We start from the raw sequence: 20,977 nt of genomic DNA, 5'->3' as shown, positions 1-20,977 counted from the left end.
CTCGCGACGCTCCATCTTGTTAACCCCTCGACGTTCATGAACTCCGTAATCGTTTTGGGAGTTGCATCGTTGATCCCGAGATGCTCGATCGCGTCGAGGAAGCGTTGGTGTAGCTGCGGTGTCCAGATCTTTCGTGGTCGTCTAAGAGTCCGTGCTGGTTCGTCTCCGGAGCCACGATCTGCTGAGGAATTGGCTTGTGGAGACGGGAGCTGGAGCTGCGACGGCATCGGTTGAGATTGAGACAAGGGCATGAGCCTGTTCGGAGATGGAAGCTCTTCTTTCCATCCTGCGAACCAATTAGAATCGTCTTCTCTCATCATTAACCCGGAAGAAAAAAGATTAAAGGATTAAATATTTTCTTTATGACTTGTTTAATATTTTACAAGTGAGGGCATCACCCCTTTTATATACAAGTTCCACCTACTCAACGGACGACGTAGATCGAACTGAATCAACGGTCGAGATATAACTTTCTAGAAGTCTCTACACTTTTTTTCTAAACTTACTTTCTAAGCAATTTCACTATTAAGTATTCTATAACTTTTTATAATATTCTAGATTTTTTTATATATTTAACAAAAAATTTAAAAGTCTCTACATCTTTTTCTAAACTTACTCTCTAAACAATTATGTATTCTATAACTTTCCATAATATTCTAGATTATACTTAGATATTTAACAAAAAGTTAACACTTCAAAAAATTTAAAGTAAAGTAGACTTAAACTTTTTTGGGGATGGCCCATTTGTTCTCGGCTAGAATGGACCGTGACAGATCCATTAACTTTGGCGCATGAGGTCCATCCAAACTTGTTGACATTTTGTTTTATCAAGTTTTAAAACTTTGCTTGATATCTTACAAGTGAGAGTATCACCTCTTTATATACAAGTTTCACTTCCTCAATGGACGATGTAAATCGAACTGAATCAACGATTAAGATATAACTTTCTAGAAGTCTATACATCTTCTTTTAAACTTATTTTTTAAGCAACTTTACCGTTTAGTATTCTACAATTCTCCATAACGTTTTAGGTTATTTTTAGAAATTTTACAAAAATTTAAGAAAAATTTAAATAAAGTAGGCTTAAACCTTTTTTGGGTTGGTCCATTTGTTCTCGACCTGAATGGACCGTGTCAGATCCGTTAACTTTCGCGCGTGAAATCCAGTCTTGATTGATCATTTGCTATTTTTCATTAAATAGTTAAACTGAAAAATCAAAACTGGAAATTTCTGTATAAAATTGTTTGTTTGTCCATTTGATTATCCATTATATCCATTGCTTACTCTTTCTTTATCCTGCAGACATCCTTCTGCAAGCAATCCTTGACAACAATTTAGTGTTTCAAAGATAAGAGATTGAGATTGAGACAAGGGCATGAGCTCTTCTTCCCATCCTGCGAACCAATTAGGATCGTATTTTCTCATTATTTTCTAAAAGATGAAACTTTCCTTGGAAATTTCAAATAAGGGCATCACTTCTTTTATACGAGTTCCACTTAGATCGAACTAGATTAACAGTAGAGATTAACTCTTTAAAATTCTCTACGTCTCATTTCTATACTTATTCTCTAGCAATTTCACTCTTAAGTATTCTACAACTTTCCATAATATCCTAGATTGACTTTTAGATATTTTACAAAATCTTAATACTTAATTTTTTTAAAGTAAAGTTAGTTTAAACTTCTTTAGATAGGCCCATTTGTTATAGATCAGAATGGACCGTGATAGATCGCTAACTTTGGCGCGTGGAGTCTATCAAAACTTGTTGATCATTTCATTAGATAATTGAACTGAAAAATCAAAGCTGAAAAGTTTCTGAATAAACTAAATTCTTTACTAATCTATCAAAGCAAGATAACAAAAAATACAAAAATCTCGGTTTTATCATCAAAAGTACAATTGAATTAGTTTGAACATGAATTTAGTTTCACAAACGAGATATAAGAATACCGTAATTAGTTTCCTTTTTCATGCATATTCTCTGGTTAAATCGCCATTAAGTAGAGAACAGAAGCTGAGATGCTAATGCTGAAACTCTTAATGTAAGTACTAGGTAGCTTCCTTTTTCATGCATATTCTCTAGTTAAATCCACTCAAAGATCCCAAAGATGAGACAGCAAGCAAACCTGTGCAGAACTAGGTTGGTTCCAATGATGCACATATATATATTGACAATGTAGCACTTCAAATTACAAACTACAACTCGTATCATTTAAACAAAATGGTGACTTTTTTCTTTTGTTAATTGACATGAATGTGTCTAATCGTACTGTAAACACCACTGAAGAAAAATGTCAATGTGGAAGCCATTGGGAAAATTCATCATTATCCAAAAATAAAAACAAAAAACAAGTAAAAAAAAAAAGGAGATGAACAGGTGAGTGAAATAGAGGAGGATTCAGTAGTAGTCGCTTCTAATCAACATCTACCTTCTTCCACGAAAACAAGCAATTCAATCAAACGTGAAAGCAAGTTTTCCTTAATATTTTGATTCTCACTCTTAAGCAAAATATCTCGACACCAACCACAAAAAAACAGACATTCTTTATTACTTCCACTCCTCTCTTCTGTCTGATCCTTCACCATTGTCTCTCTCGCTCGATCAATCCTTTGTCTTTCTTCATTGCCAGGTTTTGTTTCTCTTTCTTATTGATCCCAATTGCTGGTTTATTCACTGTTTATGTCTTGTTTCTACTTATCCACCGGACAAAAGCTCTGTCTTTCTGACCAATAAGATTTGATGTTTTCTAATGAAAGAACTCAACTTTACCTCCCAAATTGAGTGAATCTAGTTTCTTTTTTTTTTTGGGTTTCTCAATCCAATTTGACTCAGTTTCTGAACCCTTGAATCTTTCATCTCTAATCAAATCATTTCAAATAAAAGTTTCTTTTTTTTTAATCAAACTTTCTCCTTGTTTTGTGATTAGCAAATGTGGCATTATAAATTGGCTTTAATATTATCTTAATCTCATGCTTGATCCCAATTTCTTGCAATTCCAATGAGGACAAAAAAAGATTACTGATCATAAAATATAATATTATCCTAATGTTGCTATCTTTCTTGTGTTGAAGATAAACTGATAAGTATAAGCAAAACAGAGAATCTTTTCTACTTGTTGCTGTTACCTTATTTTGAGGCTTTCTTTCTTCTTTATCCTCAGCTGAATAAGAATCCAACCTTTCTCTTATAGGAAGCTAGCTACACTTGGTTTCATTTTGCATGTGGTGGTGAATAATGGATTCTGAGTCTTGGAAGCTTCTCAGAAGTGTTTGCATACTTTCTTTCCTCCTCGGCTCTTTCTCTGTCTATCAAAGCCTTCATGCTGTTGTTGCTGCTCAAGAACAACAAGATACACAACCAGCCGTGACTCTGCAAGTAAACGCTTCTAATGTAGCTGGACGACTCATTCCCGATACTCTCTTCGGAATTTTCTTCGAGGTTTGCTAACATAACACATCAAGTTATGGTTTGGACTTTTGAGGTTTTTTTTTAAATGCTAATATGGTTCAAATCATTTTGCAGGAGATTAACCATGCTGGTGCTGGTGGTTTATGGGCTGAACTTGTTAGCAACAGAGGTTAGAATCTTTAGCTAACTAATCATGAGAAGCCATGAAAACTTAGTTAAGACCATCTCCAATATATTTTGCTATGTTTTCCTCTAAAATAGAGAATCTCTATAATAGAGATGGAGTTCGTCTCAATGTATTTATCTATAATAGCATTGTTCAAAATATAAAGTAGAAAATATTCTTAGAGGAATAAATAGGAATATTTGTTTTGGAGGAAGAAATAGTAACGGGTTGGAGGGAATTTGCTTCTAAATGTTATTATAGATGCAAAAATAGCAATGGCTTGGAGATGCTTTAAGCTCCGTTTATTTACTTTTAAGTGAAAACTTTTTGGTTTACAGGGTTTGAAGCTGGTGGGCAGAACACACCGTCTAATATATGGCCTTGGTCCATTGTTGGTGACCAGTCATCAGTATATGTAGCTACGGACCGTTCATCACCCTTTGAACGGAATAAAATCGCTTTGAGAATGGATGTGATCTGTGATGGCAATGGTTGTCCTTCAGGAGGTGTTGGAGTTTATAACCCTGGTTACTGGGGCATGGTGAGTCTCTCTCTCTCTATTGTGTCAAGAATATGAGTTATAAGTTGTTCACTTCTTTTTTTTTCTATCTTCTCTTAGAATATTGAAGAAGGAATGAAGTACAAGGTGGCGTTTTATGTGCGTTCGAGTGATGATATTGATCTGTCTGTGTCGTTGACAAGCTCTAATGGATCGTTGACTCTTGCTTCTGAGAAGATCATGTGAGAAAACACCTGCATGAATACGTTTCTGTTGTTCTTGTTGTTTCATTGTCCGTTTGTTTCAATGTAGAGCGTCTGCTTCTGATGTTTCGAAGTGGACTAAGAAGGAGGTTCTTCTGGAGGCTAAAGGGACGGATCATGGTGCAAGGCTTCAGTTAACAACAACCAAGAAAGGGTCATTATGGATTGACCAAGTCTCTGCCATGCCGGTTGATACTTACAAGGTAATAGATTTTAAGTATTTATTACAAGATTGTTAATAGATACTTACAATCTCTCTTGGTTAATTGCAGGGACATGGCTTTAGAAATGATCTTTACCAAATGATGGTTGATATAAAACCTCGTTTCATCCGTTTCCCAGGTTAATGCTCAAGACTAGTAACATTTTGTTGCGTATGCATCTATAGTTTATTCATTCACTCTTACTCTGGATCTTTGTGGAGTTAGGTGGTTGTTTTGTTGAAGGTGAATGGTTAAGTAATGCATTCCGCTGGAAAGAAACTGTTGGTCCTTGGGAAGAGAGACCAGGACACTTTGGTGATGTTTGGAAGTATTGGACTGATGATGGTCTTGGCCACTTCGAGTTCTTTCAAGTGAGACTTCTGAAACATGCAGTTTGTGATCTGTTATAGTTCCCTAAGATCTAATCAAATGTTAATTGAACATTCTTGCAGTTGGCAGAAGACATTGGAGCAGCACCAATATGGGTATTTAACAACGGTATTCTTCTAACACTCTCTTTTGTATTCCAAACCCCATTGACGTTGTTCTTGACAAGTGTTTCAACCTTTATGCAGGGATAAGTCACAATGATGAAGTTGAAACTGCCAGTATCATGCCCTTTGTCCAGGAAGCACTTGATGGTATAGAGTTTGCTAGGGGAGATGCTAACTCTACATGGGGATCGGTTCGAGCTGCAATGGGACGCCAAGAGCCTTTTGAACTGAAGTATGTTGCTATTGGGAATGAGGATTGTGGAAAGACTTACTACAGAGGTTTCTTTACATCTCCTCTATGATTACATTTGATAGAGTTCTTTGGTACTAAAGTAAGATTACAACATTACAGGGAACTATATTGTGTTCTATGATGCTATCAAAAAGGCTTATCCAGATATCAAAATCATCTCCAACTGTGATGGATCATCTAGTCCTCTTGACCATCCTGCTGATTACTATGATTTTCATGTAAAAAAAACATAACTTTGAACTGTTTCCTTTTGTGTGTGTGTTTCTGTCTGAAAGAAAGTGTTTTCCTTTTTGTCACAGATATACACTTCTGCTAGCAGTTTGTTTTCCATGTATCATCAATTTGACGGTACTTCACGCAAGGGTCCAAAGGTGTGGTGAATAGATTATATGAAGCTTTAGTTTTCAGCGTTTTGTTGCTCACTCTGTGTGACTTTGTTTGCAGGCTTTTGTCAGTGAATATGCTGTGACTGGAAAAGACGCTGGTACAGGAAGCCTTCTCGCTGCTCTTGCTGAAGCTGCATTTCTCATTGGTCTTGAAAAAAACAGGTATTCTTCAACTTTCCCTCATCTTCTAAGGCTAGAGTAGGCTTGCGGGTTCGGATGGTTCGATTCGCAAAAAGTTTGGTATTCGGGTAGTTTGTTTTCTTACCAAAACTAACCGAAGTTTTTGGTTTCAATTATATTTCGGTTAAATTTGGGTTAGTTTGGTTGTTTTATTTCGAAATTTTGGTTAATGCGGTTTGAAATTTGGTTAACATTTTTTTTAGAAAACCGAACTAACCGATTACTGAACCGAAAACAAAGTTTTTTTATAAACCAGCCGAACAAACAGAATTCATTACCGAACCAACCAAAATTTCGGTTCGGCAACTTAGGTTCGGGTACAAACAGCAGCCTAGCTATGAGCAAAACATCTTGATGCTTTCTTTGTTGCAGTGACATTGTGGAAATGGCAAGCTATGCACCGCTCTTTGTGAACACAAACGATAGACGGTAACTCTCGTTCCGTTGTTATAGTTTTACTCATGAAGCTAAGGCAATAACAACAACAATCTTGAATTCTTGATTTGCTTTTCAGGTGGAACCCTGATGCAATAGTCTTCAATTCATCTCATCTATATGGAACTCCTAGCTTTTGGGTGCAACGGTTCTTTGCGGAGTCAAGCGGATCAACTCTTCTCAGTTCAGAACTGAAGGGAAACTCTTCTTCTATTGTAGCTTCTGCAATCTCGTGGAAAAACAGTAGCCAAGATTACATACGCATAAAGGTATGTCTAGTGCAGAACGTTTAGAGTCTGAGTTGTCTAACTTCCAAATTCATTTGCAGGCTGTAAACTTTGGAGATAGCTCAGTGAACCTGAAGGTGTTGGTTACTGGATTGGATCCGAACGTGATGAAAGTTTCAGGATCAACGAGGACAGTACTTACATCTACAAATGTGATGGATGAAAACTCCTTCACACAGCCAGAGAAGGTAAGTCAAGAAACCAGCACAGCTTTGAGTGTTTTTTCCTCTCTTACTGCCTTTAATCTAATTTGATCTTTGCAGGTTGTGCCACAAGAAAGCTTGCTAGAGATGGCTGAGGAGGATCTTACCGTTGTTCTCCCGCCACACTCGTTCTCTTCATTTGATTTGTTGAAGGAACCTGCAAAGATCAGAAAGCCAGTTTCTGATTCTTCCTATCAGAAAACCTCAACTATGTGATGAGACACGATTGATGATGACAAGGAGTATTAGAAAAACTTCATATTTAAAGTCTCTTGTGGTTTTTTTTTTTTTTTGAAACACTGTCTCTTGTGGTTAAAGATACTTATATTACGTATGCGTACCTATGTGTATAAAGGGATAAAATAGTTTGGTCAATAAAATCTTACTTTCTTTAATCATGAGCATGTCTTGCCTTTGGATAGCTTGATATGCACGTAACAAAATGCTAACAGTGTAATTTGAATTTAATCAAACTAATTGAATTTTTTTCCGCGCTTGAATAATTATTTTTGATAAACAAATATCTTTTAATGAAAATATTATTTTGTCCACAAATTATATATTTTAACATTTGGTGTTTGTATTTAAATTTGTATGCAGTTATTATTTTTTGAGGAGTGCTAGATTTTTAGGTTAAGGAGAATTTGGTAGATAAAAAGCTACATTCTTAAATCATGAACATGTCTTGCCTTTGGATAACTTGATATGCACGTAACAAAATGTTAACGAATGAATTTGAATTTAATCAAACAAATGATACAATAAAATAACGATAAACACTTGCATTATAGTAAATTATGTAAATACGTACACATCCAAAAATAAATAAAGAGATTTGAAAGTGAATCTCTTTGTCGGAAAACGAACTCAGAGACCGGACCTGAAAGGTACTTTAGTTGTCGGAAGCCATCTTCCTCCATCAATGAACGGTTTAACAGTAAACCTAGTCGCTTCCTTCTTACTTAAAAACCTCAACCCCTTCCACTTAACTCTATTCTTCGTCGACGCACCAGCGCCAAAGTTCTTATACTCACCGTAGAATATAGTATCCGGAGCCGAGTCTCCAACCCACGGCAACCACCCTTTAGGATCAATAAACCTATGTAGAGACGAATCCATTATCACCGTCGTGGAGAAGTTCTTCCACGGCCGACCCAAAAACGTCTGAACACCAGTTAGGTCACCTAGAGGAGATATGGTGCAACGGTGAATCGAGATTCCTGTGTTCTGGTTCGGATCTTTACGTCCTTGAGCTGTGATTGTGTTTTTTTGTCCCTTCATTGGTCGGCGAGGGAGGATCTTGCAGTTTTGAAGAACGGAAGCTGCGTTACCGAAGATGAAATCGACTGTTCCTATTATGGTGCAGTCACGGTAGTATTGGCGTTGTGCGTGTACGTAAAGCGTGTCTTGGTATGCGTTCATTGTGCAACGGTAAAAGGCGGTGAGGTCTGCGCTAACCATTAGAGCTACGGCTTGGTGTTTGGATGGACCGGCTGTGTTGATGAAGGCCATGTCTCTTGCCATAAACCCTTTCCCGAACACAGCTGTTGAAAAACATAATATTGTAATGTCAAAACTGGTTTCTTGAAACATAGCAAATTACAAACAAGTTTCTAGTAATAAAGTAAAATATAAAACTGGTTTCTTTGGTGACAAGCAACGATTATATATCTTTCTTGTGAAGATTTGTTCATATAAGATTCATTTTGGTTATTGTAGCCACAAAACAAGCATTGAAGTTGATTTAATTCAGGTTTCACTGTTTTCAATCCCTTCTCCACACATAGCATGCAAGCAGGGCATACACAGAGCAATTGAACCAACTTTTATTGGATGATAAATTGATAATGAGTGAATTAACTCAAACTCTCTATATATTAATGTATTTTCCTTTAAATTTCTAATGTCTAACCACTCAGAATGATGGTTCTTAATTCTTATTAGTATTTCTTGAACCAAATGTTACTATAGGACTAGTAAAACGTTTTTGAATATACCTTACCTCGATCAACAAATGAGATCCTAATATCATGTTAATGCTAAGTATATTAAGTTTTCTGAGTTTCTAACTCTAAACCAATTTGCAATGAGTAGCTTGACACACAATTTTTATATCAAGTTTAAAAAAAAATTATATGAGATACACAATTGATTGCTTTTTCCTATAATTTTTTTAAAAATATTAAAAATATCCATTCTTGAGGTTATAAGATTAGTTGGTGTGTCATGTTATGTTTTTAGAGCATAAAATTATTAGTAAAACAACAAACTTGAGTTCTTTGTTTAAGAAAAAAATAGATAGAGATTTACCGAATGTGGCGCTCTGGAAAGTGGGAGTTCCATCAACTACATTAAGTCTACCAGAGACAATACTCTTGCTCTCTCCATCTCCAACCACAACAACATTCCACATGCTCTTCTCCACTTTCACATTCTCAAAATAAACTCCTTTCTTCACATATATAACCGTCCTCTTCTTACTCTTCTCAGGCACATCCTTTAAAGCCCTACGTATCGTTCTATACTTCCCTGATCCATCCTTCGCCACCACAATATCCGCCACTTTCCTCAAATCCGTGCTCTGCAACAGCCTCCTTCCCACGTTGAAGTCCACCGCCACGTCAGCACTAAGCAGACGTCTCCGTAGTTTGAAGGAGTCAGCGATCTTACCTAACCATGTGTGAATATAGTTAAAAATGTTATGTTATGTTTCATAAGTTTCCAACTCAAAATAAATTAACACTAAGTGGATTAACCTAATTTTTTTATATAATCAATTTATTAATTATCCAACTACCATATAGTAGTTTATTCATACAAAGCAGACGCCTCCGGAGTTTGAAGGAGTCAGCGATCTTACCTAGCCATGTGATGATCGCTAAGGCGTTACTAGTCATCTCCGTTGCGTTCTTGAGCTGACTTTCACCGAACGTCTTTGATTCTTGATCGTTAAACTCAGACAAAGTCTCAACACAAGTGTCTTGGTACGTCTCCGCTGAGCTCAGCCATGTACGTAGGTCTTCGACTAGCTCAGGTAACGTGACGTCACCGTGTTCTGACGATGTTAACGTGTTGTTGAGGTTATCTACCGTTAGGTCAAGAAGCTCAACGCATGCACTCATGGTTGTGTTGTCGCCCGACGAAGAGAACGCGTTACGAGCTTTTGAAACTTCTGCGATTGTGATTTTGACCGCGTATATGAAGAGCTGTTCTGGATTGAGACTGCTTGCGTTTGGAGCCGCTCCGACCGTTTCGAGACACTTTTCTTTGTGTAATGTAACGTCGCAAACGGCTTTAACGGAGACCGAGATTGAGTCTCCGTTAACGTTGGTCTCCGCGGTCGTTGACTTCTTGTTAGCCATGGTTCCGAAGACGGCTCCGAGCACAATTCCGGCGAGCACGACTAGTGATACTGCGATGATTGCGATTCTCTTCCTCGACTTGCGTCGAGCTTCGAGCATGGCATGCTCACGCTCGTCTACTTTGCCGTATGTGGATAGCATTTTCTTTGTTTTGAAGTTGATTGTTTCTTGTGTTTGGTTTGTGGAGGCTATAGAGTCAATATAAATACATAGGTAATATAATAATTCGAACAAAACTAACAACTTACGTGCGAGGCATAAAGAAGATCATTAGAAATAAATTAATCTTAATCATCAAGAATGTATTTTTAAGTATAAGTGGCTCTCATGTTTTTAAGCATATATATATGTCGGCGAAAGATATATGTTTTTTTTTTTTGCTAAATATCGAAACATATATGTTACTTGGAATGTTTGTGAATTATCCCGAAATTCTACGGTTCAATACTACAATATTTATTTAGGATTATAATGTCAACTTTGGATGATAATATATAATTTGATATCAAGCTGTCAATGAATATACATGTTTGATAAGAATGAATTTGATTCATTTGTTTTTGTACGTTGTCGGCAGTTTCTTTTTCTTTCATGCAGCTCCTGCAATAGACCTATTAAACCTTCTTTTGACAATGATACAAAACTATTGGCCTTTTATTTTAAAATCTTTTGATCCAAGCCAAAATACAATATAAAATCTAATAATCATCTTCCATGACGCTCAACGATTTAGGGTGTAAGTAGGCGGAATAAAATAAATCAGGTTTATAAATTTATGTAATACTATCTTACTTGGGCATGCATCATGAGCTGAAATTGGTTTTAACTACAAGAGCAGAGCATTACTTCTCGGAAAACACACGGGTTACTAAAGGCAAAATGCTCCCGAATTCTTGTAGAAGTCTCGTTATGTGCATAAATGATTCAGTGAGCTCTTTATATGATGACTTGTATGAATGTTTGTGATACTTAAAATTTTCAGGATTAGAAGATTGAGCCTCAGGCAATCGTGAAGATTTTGGAAAACTAATTTAAGTGTCCGGCTTAAGTTCTATGAAGAATTAATTACCAATGCGGCACACTCTCTCGCCTTCCTAATATTTACTTTTCTCTTTTAAAATGTGAGAGTTTTTGGTGGAATGTGCGGAGCCACTGATCGAGCTATACAAGATTCTTTTGAAGGCACCTGGTGTATATGAAGGTTGGTTCAGTGATTTAGGCTTCAGGGGATGTTGTTTCGCCTTTGTAGATGCATAACAAGCTTAGGAAGCTACTTCACATCTGAAGGATGAATATGAAAAGGCCCAACCCGAGTTTATGACCTGTTTTTTTTCCAACAATTTGTGAACTTGATTACCTAAACAAAGGCACAATTTCAGTTCTATTAAATGAGAAATTGTACATACAACCATTTTTTAAATTTTTCTTTCACAAGATGTCTATTTTAAAAATTAAATACATAAATCGAAATTGAAGATAGTTGAATATTTTCCATGTTTCTTAAACATACTTTTTAGATTTTTTTCCACAACACAAATTTATATATTTTCTATGATTTTTAGTTATTTGATAATATTTTCAATTTTTTTAAAATTAAATTATCATAAACGTTATTAAAAATTGGATCTTAGAAAATAATACAATTTTTATTATTCTATTTATATACTTTCTTTGGTCAGATGAGTAAAATATTATTAAAATAAAATAAAATAAAATAAAATAAAAATACCTTAAGAAATCACAAATTGAGAGATGGATAAGTTTTTTCGTTCGGACAGGAAGCCCCACCCGACAAACTCTTGAAATTGGCGCCTGGGAAAAAAAATCTTCGGACCTTCCGGTGTCGCTAGGGTTTTAACTTTTTTAAATTCCCTTTTCTTTCTTCCTCTACAAATCCTTAAAACCCTTTGGGCATGACACCCTTTTGCCACTCCACTGTCTCGATCCCTAACCCTAACTCCCTCATGTCTCTCTCCTCCACCCTCCGCCTCTCCTCCTCCCTCCTCCGCCGTTCCCTCAGCCACCCTCGCCACTTCCGCTTCCCCCTCGCCGACCCATTATGCCGTCTCCGCCGCACTCAGCCCTCCGGCCTCCGCTTCATCTCCTCCCTTCCTCCTCAGTCCTCCAACAACGGCGGCTTGGTTGTCTCCGGTGATAACAACAACAGCAACGACGGCGGCGGTGACCCTCGTATAGTTCCCTTTGAGCTTCACAAGGAGGCTACAGAGTCTTACATGTCTTATGCTCTCTCTGTTCTCCTTGGACGCGCGTTGCCTGATGTTAGAGACGGTCTCAAGCCTGTTCATCGGAGAATACTGTTAAGTTTTGAAATTTTAAGTTAAGAAAATAAAAATTCGATTTTTTTTTTATATAAAGTTTGAGTCTTTCTTGCAGGTTTGCTATGCATGAGCTTGGGATGTCTTCTAAGAAGCCATACAAGAAGTCTGCAAGAGTTGTCGGAGAGGTTGAGTGTTCTTTTTTTTTCATTTTCAATTTTTCTCTAGAGATGTCTGAGTGTATTGCTGAGTAATGTTTGTGCATGTGGAATGCTTTAAACTACAGGTTCTTGGTAAATTCCATCCCCATGGAGATACTGCTGTTTATGATTCTCTTGTTAGGATGGCTCAGGTATATATAAACATGTCTTAATCCCCCCCATTGAGTGTTTTCTAGGCTTCAAATAAGGTGTGAATACATTGGTTTTTGCATCTTGTTGTTTGCAGAGCTTCTCCTTGAGATGTCCACTTATCCAAGGACATGGAAATTTCGGCTCCATTGATGCAGATCCTGCTGCTGCTATGCGTTACACTGAGTGCAGACTCGACGTGAGTATCTTTGTGTCATCTTCTATGTTTCCTCTTGTTATGGTGTTTCTGTTTAGTGTCCTCAGATGATTGATTTTGTTTTTTTTTCTCTCTCTACAGCCACTTGCAGAGGCAGTGTTGTTAGCTGATCTTGACCAGGATACGGTAAATCATACATACGGCTTTCACTTACTCGCCAAGTTGAATAATTGTTGTCTCTTAGCCTCTCTTTTGTTTCTAAAATTTATTTGCAGGTTGACTTTGTGCCGAACTTTGATAACTCACAAAAGGAACCAACTGTGTTACCAGCTCGTCTTCCTGCTCTATTGCTTAATGGAGCTTCTGGGATTGCGGTAAAAATAATCTGACAAACCTTAATTCTGACTTTCTTACTTATTTTATATTCGGTTTCTTGAGTTTATAATATGCAATTGGGTTAAGATCATTTCACATTGTTTAGGTTGGCATGGCTACAAACATTCCTCCTCATAATCTTGGGGAGTTGGTGGATGTGCTTTGCGCATTGATCCACAATCCAGAAGCAACGGTACAATAGCTACCTCTTCTCTTCTTTCTTTGCTTTAGTGTCCTGTCATATGTTGATGCTGTTTCCACGTTCTTCTTTGTCGCATTCAGCTGCAAGAACTGCTGGAATACATGCCTGCGCCTGATTTTCCAACTGGAGGAACAATTATGGGAAACCTTGGGTAAGTCTTTGCTTTCCAGTTTTATCTTATCTCGTTTGTTGAGTCTGTTTGCTTCTGTTTTAATTCAGACTTCATCCAATGGCACATCTCTGTTAGTGTTAAAATGAACATTCAATGGTCTCTCTATGATCAAATATAAGGACACTAAACAAACCAGCATCTAGACTTTATAAGAAAATAACTATGGATATGAAGAATCATTTTTTTCACCGCTAGTCAGATGTATGATTCTAACAGGTTACAAAAGCTTTACTTATGTCTGAAAACTGGTAAATAGGTTTCCTTATTTGCTTGTCCTATGCAGTTTTTTTAACCATTGTGTATTTTCTGATTGTACTGTAAACGCTTACATGTTATCTAATACATCTACACATATTTTTTTCTTTCGAGTTTGTTGAATACCGCTATCAAAAAACAAAAGGGTTGCATGCATATGCTATTTCGTGATGTTAATCTTGCATTTGCAGGGTCTTAGATGCTTACCGAACTGGCCGAGGGCGTGTTGTAGTGAGAGGAAAAACTAAAGTTGAAATGTTGGATGCAAAGACAAAACGTAATGCAGTTATCATCACAGAGGTGACTGGCTTAGTTTTTCAGTTATATATTAATCTCCAAGGAGGCTTCCTGTAGAGTAACTAACCTCTGAATTGAACTTTATTGCAGATTCCTTACCAGACCAACAAAGCTACGCTTGTTCAGAAGATTGCCGAACTTGTTGAAAACAAGGTACTGAGTGATGTATCATGCAAATATATACTAAGTTGATGTTTGCGAAGTTTCTTTTTTTTTCTTTTCCATTCTTTGACGTTATGCGTTTGTAAATGTAAAGATACTAGAGGGGATAAGTGACATACGCGACGAGAGTGATCGTAATGGGATGCGTGTGGTTATTGAGGTATTACACTGTTTGCTCTGCACTCTTTACTTTGTGCTTTAACATTCCATGGTGGAGGGTAACGGTTTTGATATATAATATTTCTCATAGCTCAAACGAGGAGGTGATCCAGCACTTGTGCTTAATAACCTTTACCGGCACACTGCACTCCAATCAAGTTTCAGCTGCAACATGGTTGGGTGAGTTAATGTGAAGTATATTTGTGTTATGTAGAGAAGCATTTGCAGTTTCTCTAGTGAGTATGTTGTATCCTTGATCCTACCTGGTTATTAATATTACGTGCTCTTTGCAGTATCTGTGATGGAGAGCCGAAGCTAATGGGTTTAAAAGAACTACTTCAGGTAACTACTTGCCTATGTAAATCATTTTGACTTTTTAAGTTACTGGGTTTATATAATAAATAAACTGAAAATTGATCTTGCTTATATATATAAATATTTTCTTGGACTATGTCCAAGAACATAGGCCTGAAGGATGTTTAATTGTCTGTTACTACTTTCATATTGGAGTATATTATATGTTTAATTTCTTATTTTTGTGTGTGTTTGTAGGCATTTATTGATTTCAGATGTTCTGTTGTCGAAAGGCGCGAAAGGTTCAAGCTTTCACATGCACAGAAAAGAAAGCATATTATTGAGGTGTGTTTTTCTGCTCTTTATCTTAATTATAAGTACTCTCGATCTCACTATCTATCACTCTGCTTAACTAATGTTTTCCTTCTAATTGCTTCACTGTAGGGTATTGCGGTTGGACTTGACAATGTGGATGCAGTAATCCAACTCATCAGAAAAGCTTCCGCTCCTTCGGCTGCTTTACAGAGTGGTAAGCTGTGTTTTACTTTGACAATTAACTGTATTAGAGTCATTTTCTTATATGGAGTGAAGTTTAGGATCCACATTTTTCAAATGAATACATTAGATATGAAGCAACATAATATGTTTCTCGTCTGGTTCTGTTAGTCTTGGTTTGGTTAAGCAAGTTCCATTTGGTGGTAGATTTGTTGTTGCTTGCAAAGATTTATAATGAATTTTAACATGGTCAAATTTATCTATATAGAATATGGACTTTCTGAGGAACAAGCTGAAGCGATCCTGGCGATAAGTTTTCGAAGACTAACTGCTCTTGAGGTGCCTTTTTTATTCTATTCAGTCGTCATTCTTTTTGTAATTTCATTTTTTTGAAATTTACTTGTAATCTTGAAGATGTTCTAACTCGATTCTACCTTCAATAGCGGAAGAAATTTACTGATGAGAGTAGTTCACTGACGGAGCAAATTACTAAGCTGGAACAGCTACTTTCAAGCAGAACCAACATTTTGAAGGTAACAAACATTCTAATGCTTCCTTGAGCTTTCTCAGGAAACAGTGACTATTGCTTGTTGCCTTGTATTCGTTGAGTTGAGCTGCTTACTACATATATTATTATACACAACTGTTCTGGTGAAAGAATCTTGTGTTATTCTGGGCCATGTTGCTCTTTACTTCGTTTTCATCATGTTTATGTTACTTGCTAATTTATTCGATATTTTCTTTAGTTAATCGAGCAAGAAGCAATAGAGCTGAAGGACAGATTCTCAACTCCCAGGCGATCAGTTCTGGAAGACTCCGACAGTGGTGACCTCGATGACATAGACGTTATCCCAAATGAAGAGATGCTGATGGTATGTTGCCATACTTAAACCTAGAAAGTTTCTCAACAACTTTGTTTGTTTTCTGACTTGTGATTTTCTGGATGGTTTCAGGCAATCAGCGAGAAGGGCTATGTGAAAAGGATGAAGCCTGATACGTTCAATCTCCAGAACCGTGGAACCATTGGCAAATCGGTTGGGAAGCTGAGAGTTGATGATACCATGTCTGACTTCCTCGTTTGTCATGCACATGACCATGTACTCTTCTTCAGGTATTATTTAACTGAAACCGCCTTTGTTTTTTTTTTTTGCAATCTGCCTTGTAATTAGTTGCTAACACTTGTTTTTACATTTTAGTGACCGGGGTATAGTTTACTCAACCCGTGCTTACAAGATTCCTGAATGCTCTCGCAATGCAGCTGGCACGCCTTTGGTTCAGGTAATCATCTACCTATGTATTTACATGCCTTATGGAAGCAGATACTAATGTGACTTGTGGAAGCAGATACTATCCATGTCAGAAGGTGAAAGAGTAACATCCATTGTTCCTGTGAGCGAGTTTTCCGAAGACCAGTATCTCCTGATGCTTACTGTGAATGGCTGCATCAAGAAAGTGCCTTTGAAGCTGTTCTCAGGGATACGCTCAACTGGAATCATAGCGATTCAATTGGTTCGTTCCCTTTCTCCTTTCTAGTCAAGTTTTGGTACACTCTTGTTAACAAAGGTTGTTCTGACATAAGTGTTTTTGTCTGCAGAACTCTGGTGATGAGTTGAAATGGGTTCGTTGCTGCTCAAGCGATGATCTTGTGGCGATGGCGTCTCAAAACGGAATGGTTGTCCTGAGTACATGTGATGGTGTAAGTTAGACTTTTTTTTCAGAGTAAACGTTGTGTTACTTGAGAGAACTCTGATGGCTATTGTTTGTTAGGTTCGAACACTGAGCAGGAACACAAAGGGAGTGACTGCCATGAGACTCAAGAATGCTGATAAGATGGCGAGCATGGACATCATACCTTCATCTCTGAGGAAAGATATTGAAGTGAAGTCGGAAGAAGCTTCGGCTGAGTATGTGTTTCTGTAGTTATATATCTTTTAACATTGTCATTGTCACACTGATTAATGTTTGCCTTCTTCTTACTCTGTTAACACAAAGCAGGAAACAATCAACCGGTCCGTGGCTGTTGTTCGTGTGTGAGAATGGCTATGGAAAGCGTGTTCCTCTCAGTAGCTTCAAGCCTTCTCGTCTGAACAGAGTAGGTTTGATCGGATCAAAGGTATGTTCTCCATTATCACCATCTCATCTCTTTGTTAGCTTTGTTTGTTTCATCAGTTAGTTTATTGAAATACAAGGATTATAACTCTCTGGTCAGCTTTGTTTGTTCATGCTTCTTTGGTCTCATTTTCTCAGTTTGCCGAGGATGATCGTCTTGCTGCTGTGTTTGTGGTTGGCTACTCCCTAGCTGGTAAAGACATCACTCTTCTCCCGCAAGATGCTTTGAAACTGTTCTTTCTTCTTACTAATGTTGTTGTCTCTTGCAGAGGATGGAGAAAGCGATGAGCAAGTGGTTCTAGTGAGCCAAACCGGAACAGTGAACCGGATCAAAGTCAGGGACATCTCGATCCAATCACGCCGCGCACGGTATTATCTTTATTCCCTTCCCAAACTTGGCAAGTCTTTCCTTGTGGTTATTTTATATGTTCGTCATTTGAAAATTTTCTTCAGGGGAGTGATTCTCATGAGACTTGATCATGCTGGAAAGATTCAGTCAGCGTCTCTGATCTCTGCAGCAGATGTAGAAGAAGAAGGGGAAGGAGTTCAGAGTCTTGAAGAGGCTACTGCTAGCTTGTAGATTTTAACCTCATTCCCCCCAATCCAAAATCCGTACAGAGGCTATTAGTATATCTATGCTTTTGAATTGTTCTTACTACGAGAAGAGGTGCCATGATTGTAATCGGTTATTAACTCTAGCGTCATGTTTATTCGCAAGTCCCAAACAAAAGATGCCTACTTGAGAAGTTGAGATTCACTGAAACGAGCCTTGGTCTGAGTAGAGATCGGTCCTGGTGGCCTTGAATGTAGATAATCCATGTCCTGTCATCCTTCTTGATTTCTAATTGGTCCCTATAAAAATCCTGTCGACTCCACAAACACAATTCTGATTATCAAAAGCTTTGGTCCCAAGAACAAGAAAGAGAAAATGGAAGATCCATAGTCATTTTTCCATTAAGCGTTTGAGTTAAAATTGTTAACTGTCGGAGCCAACGGTGGCGGGTGATGATGGCCACCGTCTTGCCTTGCCTCCCATGTATATATTTAGAGCAAGAAATGGAATGGTTAAAAAAATGGAAATGTTTTCTTAAAATTAAAAATAATCAAAATTGTGGTTAAACAGAGTTATTAAAATGTGTCCGAAAGATATAAGTATGTGAGGATTTGAGCTTAAGGTTTAGGTTTAGGGCTGAAATCTATAAATGGTTTCTTTTCCTACAAGGAAGTGAAGAAGACGCGTATCAAACACGAAATGACGTCGTTTTAGTTTCTTTTTTCCATCCTTTTTTAAAAAATATAGTTGCTTACGTGGCATATAAAACACATGATGTAATAAGATTCCCAGGAACTAACCACGCATAACTCCACCACTCACCGGATAACTTCCGTCGTCTTCCGCCGCAACTTCTATCTCCATGGCCGGCGCAAACCTTCACCTCCGTCACTCGTTATCTACTGCTCAATTCCTTCCAACTTTTTCTTCTTCTTCTCCTCCTCCTCCTCGCCGAGTCCAGCTCAGAACCTCACCCTCTCGTGTTCTCTTCTCTAACCTCCGAGCTAATTCTCCAACCTCACGAACCACCACTCGCCGTTCAAATACTATTACTTCGTCTTCCCTATCTTCCGCCGTCGATTCTGATTCGTTGGTGGGAGATGGCGGCGAAGCGAGGAAGATCCCTTTGCTAGAGGTAAAGGATCTGAGAGCTGTGATTGTTGAATCGAGGCAGGAGATACTCAAAGGAGTCAACTTGGTTGTCTACGAAGGAGAGGTAACGCATAAAGGACTCAACTCTTATATGTTTTGACTTTAGACGAGCTTGAAACAGTTCTATACATGCTTGCTAATTGTTAAAGATGTAATCTTTTGTGGGAACTTTGGCCGATCCTCATAGGTTCACGCGGTGATGGGGAAGAATGGTTCAGGGAAGAGTACATTCTCTAAGGTGAGCATTTCGAACTTTGTCCGATCCTCTATGCTGCATAGTAGTATTAGTTTTCTTAGAGAGCCTTTATTCTTTGTAGGTTCTTGTTGGTCATCCTGATTATGAAGTGACGGGAGGGAGTATTGTATTCAAAGGGAAGAATCTGGTTGATATGGAGCCGGAGGAGAGATCTCTTGCCGGTCTCTTCATGAGTTTCCAGTCACCAGTTGCGATCCCTGGTGTTAGCAATATGGATTTCTTGAATATGGCTTTCAATGCTCGGAAACGGAAGCTCGGTCAGCCGGAGCTTGATCCAATCCAGGTGTGTTTGGCGCATTAGGATTGGTCTTCTTTCTTACTTGTTGTTGTGTGCTTTTGCATATCTTCTGTCTTATCTCTTACGTTTATAATATGGCTTATGCAGTTCTACAGCCACTTAGTATCGAAACTTGAAGTTGTGAACATGAAGACGGATTTTCTGAACAGGAATGTCAATGAAGGGTTTAGTGGTGGGGAAAGGAAACGCAATGAGATTCTACAGTTAGCGGTATTTGCTCCAGTTTCCCCCCTTGTTTTCTTAGTTGTTGCAAGCACTGTATATGATAGGAAACAAATGTAGTAACAGAAGGTAGTTGGGATACTGTACTTGTTCCATAACTGTGAAAAAACACAAGGCTACTAGTTAAGATATTTAGGTAGACTTGCCTAAGCAGGTTGTACGAAATTTCTAGAGCATTAAGGATCTATGATCTGTATTTGACTGCAGTGTTGGCTGTAAAGACACATGCTAATCTCTCCTTAGATATCCTTGTAATTGAATTCTCTCCAAGCAATGGAGACATGTCCTTATTTTTATCAATAAATTGCTTTGACATGAAATGGTTGGTCCACTTTAATCTTCAAGCTCTAAACAGGAGAATAGGAGAATCAGGGAGCACTTAATGCTATATGTTTGGTAATGGTGTCTTCCTGGTCCTTACAGGTTCTTGGAGCGGAGTTGGCTATACTGGACGAGATAGATTCAGGGCTGGATGTTGATGCTCTTCAAGATGTGGCAAAGGCGGTGAACGGGCTATTGACACCAACAAACTCTGTTCTGATGATAACCCACTATCAACGCCTACTAGACTACATCAAACCAACTCTCATACACATCATGGTGAGTGTTCTTGGTTTCTTTGGCCAAACCGCAAGAGCTACTTGTGTTTTTGTTTGTATTGGTGGTTCATGTATGTTACTCGGTTTCAGGAGAATGGAAGAATCATTAAAACCGGAGACAACTCCTTGGCAAAATTACTTGAAAAGGAAGGCTACAAGGCCATATCCGGTTAGTTATCTCAGATCATAGTAAACCGCTCTTCATTCTTCCGAGAGACCAGAGTGTTGTTTTATGTCTCAAAGACATTGGAATTTGAAGATGATGTCTGGAAAATCAAATTTTTTTTGGCTTCATTGTTTTTTTTTGTCTCGTCTTGTTTATGAACAGTGCTTCCATACTTTTTTGTAACTTACAATAAATTCAGTTAAATAACCCATTATGTTGTAGTGGGTACTACAAAATACAACGTGGTGAATTAAAACGCAAACGCGTTTTTTCAAACTCATTGCATCA

At 37.8% G+C, this 20,977-nt stretch overlaps 4 protein-coding genes across 8 annotated transcripts; 3 read left to right on the top strand and 1 right to left on the bottom strand.

The window, feature by feature from the left end:
- Positions 1-2,263: 2,263 nt before the first annotated feature.
- On the top strand, positions 2,264-7,265 carry LOC103859361 (alpha-L-arabinofuranosidase 1). Of its 3 annotated transcripts, none has more exons than XR_004455983.1 (18): positions 2,264-2,630; positions 3,162-3,439; positions 3,524-3,578; positions 3,914-4,116; positions 4,195-4,316; positions 4,387-4,540; positions 4,610-4,679; positions 4,766-4,911; positions 4,993-5,038; positions 5,116-5,313; positions 5,387-5,505; positions 5,587-5,658; positions 5,732-5,835; positions 6,226-6,282; positions 6,368-6,557; positions 6,617-6,763; positions 6,839-7,055; positions 7,090-7,265. XR_004455983.1 is itself a non-coding variant. In XM_033286375.1 (17 exons), exons 2-17 carry the CDS (start codon positions 3,236-3,238, stop codon positions 6,992-6,994), a joined length of 2,043 nt encoding a protein of 680 aa, XP_033142266.1. In that variant the 5' UTR covers positions 2,264-2,630; positions 3,192-3,235; the 3' UTR covers positions 6,995-7,176. The 3 variants fall into 3 exon arrangements, 1 of the variants encoding a protein (XP_033142266.1); XR_004455982.1 differs by having other exon boundaries at positions 2,266-2,630; positions 3,192-3,439; XM_033286375.1 differs by having other exon boundaries at positions 3,192-3,439; positions 6,839-7,176.
- On the bottom strand, positions 7,057-11,664 carry LOC103859360 (putative pectinesterase/pectinesterase inhibitor 24). 2 transcript variants are annotated; one of them, XM_009136880.3, is made up of 3 exons: positions 9,606-11,664; positions 9,089-9,448; positions 7,057-8,322 (listed from the first exon to the last, which is right to left on the bottom strand). In XM_009136880.3, exons 1-3 carry the CDS (start codon positions 10,279-10,281, stop codon positions 7,646-7,648), a joined length of 1,713 nt encoding a protein of 570 aa, XP_009135128.1. In that variant the 5' UTR covers positions 10,282-11,664; the 3' UTR covers positions 7,057-7,645. The 2 variants fall into 2 exon arrangements, with proteins under 2 accessions (XP_009135128.1, XP_009135127.1); XM_009136879.3 differs by having other exon boundaries at positions 9,639-11,664.
- A 231-nt stretch (positions 11,665-11,895) lies between these two features.
- Positions 11,896-18,206, top strand: LOC103859359 (DNA gyrase subunit A, chloroplastic/mitochondrial). Of its 2 annotated transcripts, none has more exons than XM_009136877.3 (27): positions 11,896-12,457; positions 12,535-12,604; positions 12,703-12,768; positions 12,864-12,965; positions 13,065-13,109; positions 13,199-13,297; positions 13,405-13,491; positions 13,581-13,651; positions 14,119-14,227; positions 14,315-14,377; positions 14,481-14,546; positions 14,637-14,725; positions 14,839-14,887; positions 15,098-15,184; positions 15,284-15,368; positions 15,603-15,673; positions 15,778-15,867; positions 16,081-16,206; positions 16,288-16,445; positions 16,531-16,612; positions 16,679-16,843; positions 16,929-17,030; positions 17,102-17,238; positions 17,327-17,447; positions 17,582-17,636; positions 17,713-17,812; positions 17,897-18,206. In XM_009136877.3, the coding sequence occupies exons 1-27, from the start codon at positions 12,054-12,056 to the stop codon at positions 18,021-18,023; spliced, it is 2,826 nt and encodes a 941-aa protein (XP_009135125.1). In that variant the 5' UTR covers positions 11,896-12,053; the 3' UTR covers positions 18,024-18,206. The 2 variants fall into 2 exon arrangements, with proteins under 2 accessions (XP_009135125.1, XP_009135126.1); XM_009136878.3 differs by having other exon boundaries at positions 12,054-12,457; positions 17,330-17,447.
- Positions 18,207-18,763: 557 nt separating this feature from the next.
- LOC103859358 (ABC transporter I family member 6, chloroplastic) lies at positions 18,764-20,925 on the top strand. Its single transcript, XM_009136876.3, has 6 exons — positions 18,764-19,212; positions 19,336-19,386; positions 19,466-19,687; positions 19,790-19,912; positions 20,348-20,524; positions 20,614-20,925. Exons 1-6 carry the CDS (start codon positions 18,859-18,861, stop codon positions 20,695-20,697), a joined length of 1,011 nt encoding a protein of 336 aa, XP_009135124.1. The 5' UTR covers positions 18,764-18,858; the 3' UTR covers positions 20,698-20,925.
- Positions 20,926-20,977: the final 52 nt, after the last annotated feature.

The sequence above is a fragment of the Brassica rapa genome, chromosome A03 (genome assembly GCF_000309985.2).
Source record: "Brassica rapa cultivar Chiifu-401-42 chromosome A03, CAAS_Brap_v3.01, whole genome shotgun sequence".
Lineage (NCBI taxonomy): Eukaryota > Viridiplantae > Streptophyta > Magnoliopsida > Brassicales > Brassicaceae > Brassica > Brassica rapa.
The sequence above is the reverse complement of the archived record's forward strand: the minus strand, read 5'-3'. Positions and strand labels throughout refer to the sequence as shown.

Coding starts and splice junctions, on each gene's coding strand:
- LOC103859361 (XM_033286375.1), top strand. CDS start 3,236: ATGGATTCTGAGTCTTGGAAGCTTCTCAGAAGTGTTTGCATACTTTCT. Junction 5,506..5,586: donor CTGATTACTATGATTTTCAT/GTAAAAAAAACA, acceptor TTTTTGTCACAG/ATATACACTTCTGCTAGCAG. Junction 5,659..5,731: donor CTTCACGCAAGGGTCCAAAG/GTGTGGTGAATA, acceptor CTTTGTTTGCAG/GCTTTTGTCAGTGAATATGC.
- LOC103859360 (XM_009136880.3), bottom strand. CDS start 10,281: ATGCTATCCACATACGGCAAAGTAGACGAGCGTGAGCATGCCATGCTC. Junction 9,449..9,605: donor CTCCTTCAAACTCCGGAGGC/GTCTGCTTTGTA, acceptor ACACATGGTTAG/GTAAGATCGCTGACTCCTTC. Junction 8,323..9,088: donor TTTCCAGAGCGCCACATTCG/GTAAATCTCTAT, acceptor GTTTTTCAACAG/CTGTGTTCGGGAAAGGGTTT.
- LOC103859359 (XM_009136877.3), top strand. CDS start 12,054: ATGACACCCTTTTGCCACTCCACTGTCTCGATCCCTAACCCTAACTCC. Junction 17,031..17,101: donor TCCTGAGTACATGTGATGGT/GTAAGTTAGACT, acceptor ATTGTTTGTTAG/GTTCGAACACTGAGCAGGAA. Junction 17,637..17,712: donor GGTTGGCTACTCCCTAGCTG/GTAAAGACATCA, acceptor TGTCTCTTGCAG/AGGATGGAGAAAGCGATGAG.
- LOC103859358 (XM_009136876.3), top strand. CDS start 18,859: ATGGCCGGCGCAAACCTTCACCTCCGTCACTCGTTATCTACTGCTCAA. Junction 19,387..19,465: donor GGAAGAGTACATTCTCTAAG/GTGAGCATTTCG, acceptor TATTCTTTGTAG/GTTCTTGTTGGTCATCCTGA. Junction 19,913..20,347: donor ATGAGATTCTACAGTTAGCG/GTATTTGCTCCA, acceptor TGGTCCTTACAG/GTTCTTGGAGCGGAGTTGGC.